Source organism: Galeopterus variegatus, unplaced genomic scaffold (assembly GCF_000696425.1).
Source record: "Galeopterus variegatus unplaced genomic scaffold, G_variegatus-3.0.2 Scaffold23510, whole genome shotgun sequence".
NCBI classification, from domain to species: domain Eukaryota; kingdom Metazoa; phylum Chordata; class Mammalia; order Dermoptera; family Cynocephalidae; genus Galeopterus; species Galeopterus variegatus.
In genome coordinates this window covers 2712-4815 of record NW_007749621.1, presented here as the reverse complement: position 1 = coordinate 4815, position 2104 = coordinate 2712, and the positions used below count along the sequence as shown (strand labels likewise).

The window sequence follows — 2104 nt, the reverse complement described above, 5'->3', positions numbered from 1 at the left end:
TTTGCTTACTTATTTCAATGTCATCCATTCTTATATAAGTTATTTCTGTGGAAGAATATCCTAGGAAATCAGATATTAAGTAATTTGGAGAATTCTTTTCTTAAAAAAAAAAAGGATGTTCTTGCATCTAAATACTTTTGTTCAGAAGTGGAAGGAAAATGGTTTTCTATGAAACAAACAAATCAAACAGCACAGAAGCCACAGCAAGATAAAACTCAATCTCCCCTCTTCCGCAAGGCATCAGTCTTCTTTACACTATTACATAGAGGTCAGAGAACAAGAAAAAATATGACCATTATTTTAGAAATGTTTTAAAACTTGTCAGAAACACCTGAAAATGATTAAAATCAAGGTGATGTATGTTGCTTTCTGAGGCAAAAGAAGAATATCCTTAAGATGCTGTCTTTGGCCCAACACTTCAAGGCAAATAACTTGAAAAACTTTCTTTAGAAAAAAGAAAGTTTTCCAGATTCTAGGAATCCTTTCAGTGGGAAACACTGACTCTGATTAGATAGAAATGCATTAAATATTTTTACCATATTTTTTCTTATTTTTAATGCTTTTTCAGCATCTTAGATGAATAATCTCTAACATTCCAAAACAGCACAAAGCAACTTATAATATTTAACTCATACAACAAATTAAAAATGCAAAATGTGAAAGAAAAGCTAAGAATGGCTCTCAGTAATCTAAATACATTTTTAATCAGGAGCATCAGAAATAAAGAAATCTCTCAGTTAATATTTCACTAAAACCATTCAAATTGAGGTCTAATAAAAAAAATTCTAATGCATATTGCATATCACCATTGCTGTTTTCTGATGACACTATTTCATTAGGTAAGCTTGCCACTTTGTAGCAACAATGAATGCATGTTTTTGTTTCAAAGAAATGACTATGTATAGATGAGCTACATGGCGACTCTGCTAGCCAGATGGCAACAATTTTAAGACAGATTGTGAAAGGGGTATGAGTCATTTTTAATTAAGACAGCTTCCTTCATCCCAGACACTGTCTACCTCTAAATCAGTTCTGAGTTATCCCCTGGGTGACCTTTGGTAAGAGAAGATGATTAATAGCTTTTAAGATTCAATGCTATTACTTGAATTCCAAGGCACAAACATTACTGCACTTTCCAGTTGCAAAACCACAAAAAAGTTCATATGTCTCACTATGATGATCTTTTCAATTCAATTAAAAGGGGCAGGTAATCTGTTTCAATGTGTCATGTGGATGACACACCCAATGATAAGGGTATATAAATGCCGCAGACCAAGAATTGACATTAAAACTCAGAATCTTGTCATCGTAAGTCACGTCTCCTGTCACCATGTCTTACAACTGCTCTTCTGGAAAATTCTCCTCCCGCTGCTTTGGAGGCTGCCTGCAGTACCCAGTCTCCTCCTGTGGCTCTTCCTTCCCCAGCAACCTGTTCTATCGCACTAACCTCTGCTCTCCCAGCACCTGCCAGCTGGGATCCTCTCTCTACAGTGGCTGTCAGGAGACCTGCTGTGAGCCCACCAGCTGCCAGACGTCCTGTGTGGTGTCCAGCCCCTGCCAGACGTCCTGCTTCCGCCCGAGGTTCTCCATGTTCAGCGGTCCCTGCCAGACGATTTCTGATGGGTGTCTGGACTTTGGGTCCAGGGGCTTTCAATCTTTTGGTTGTGGCTCCCCGTCCCTGCGCTTTGGATCCAGTGGCTTCCAATCAGTAGGTTGTGGTCCCAATGCTTTCTCATCCCTAAATTACAGATCTAACTTTTTCTGCCCAACCTACTTCTCTTCTAGAAGCTGCCAGTCTACTTCTTATCAACCAGCCTGTGGATCTGGCTTTTACTAATTATGTTTTTGAGGAAGCAGAAATTTAAACAGTACCTGCTGTATTAAGATCCATACTATCTATTGATCTTCTTTCCTATCATTAGCTTATAAATCTGACTTCTATGTTACTCATAATGGATTAGGAATAACTTGAATTCTGGTAGTTGGAGGATGTATTCGTTGCAGAAAGATGCCAAAACTGCTTCCTTATAAGTATAAAGATATGCAATATTGAAGCATATTTCTTTTTTAATGTACCTCATAGTTATTTCCCCTTGTGCACTTG

The 2104-nt window shown here is 37.9% G+C and overlaps 1 protein-coding gene across 1 annotated transcript; it reads left to right on the top strand.

Moving 5' to 3' along the window:
• Positions 1 to 1309: 1309 nt before the first annotated feature.
• Positions 1310 to 1837, top strand: LOC103583488 (keratin-associated protein 13-1-like). The gene has a single exon (XM_008564787.1). It carries the CDS (start codon positions 1331 to 1333, stop codon positions 1835 to 1837), a length of 507 nt encoding a protein of 168 aa, XP_008563009.1. The 5' UTR covers positions 1310 to 1330.
• The last annotated feature ends 267 nt before the right edge of the window (positions 1838 to 2104 follow it).

Coding starts and splice junctions, on each gene's coding strand:
- LOC103583488 (XM_008564787.1), top strand. CDS start 1,331: ATGTCTTACAACTGCTCTTCTGGAAAATTCTCCTCCCGCTGCTTTGGA.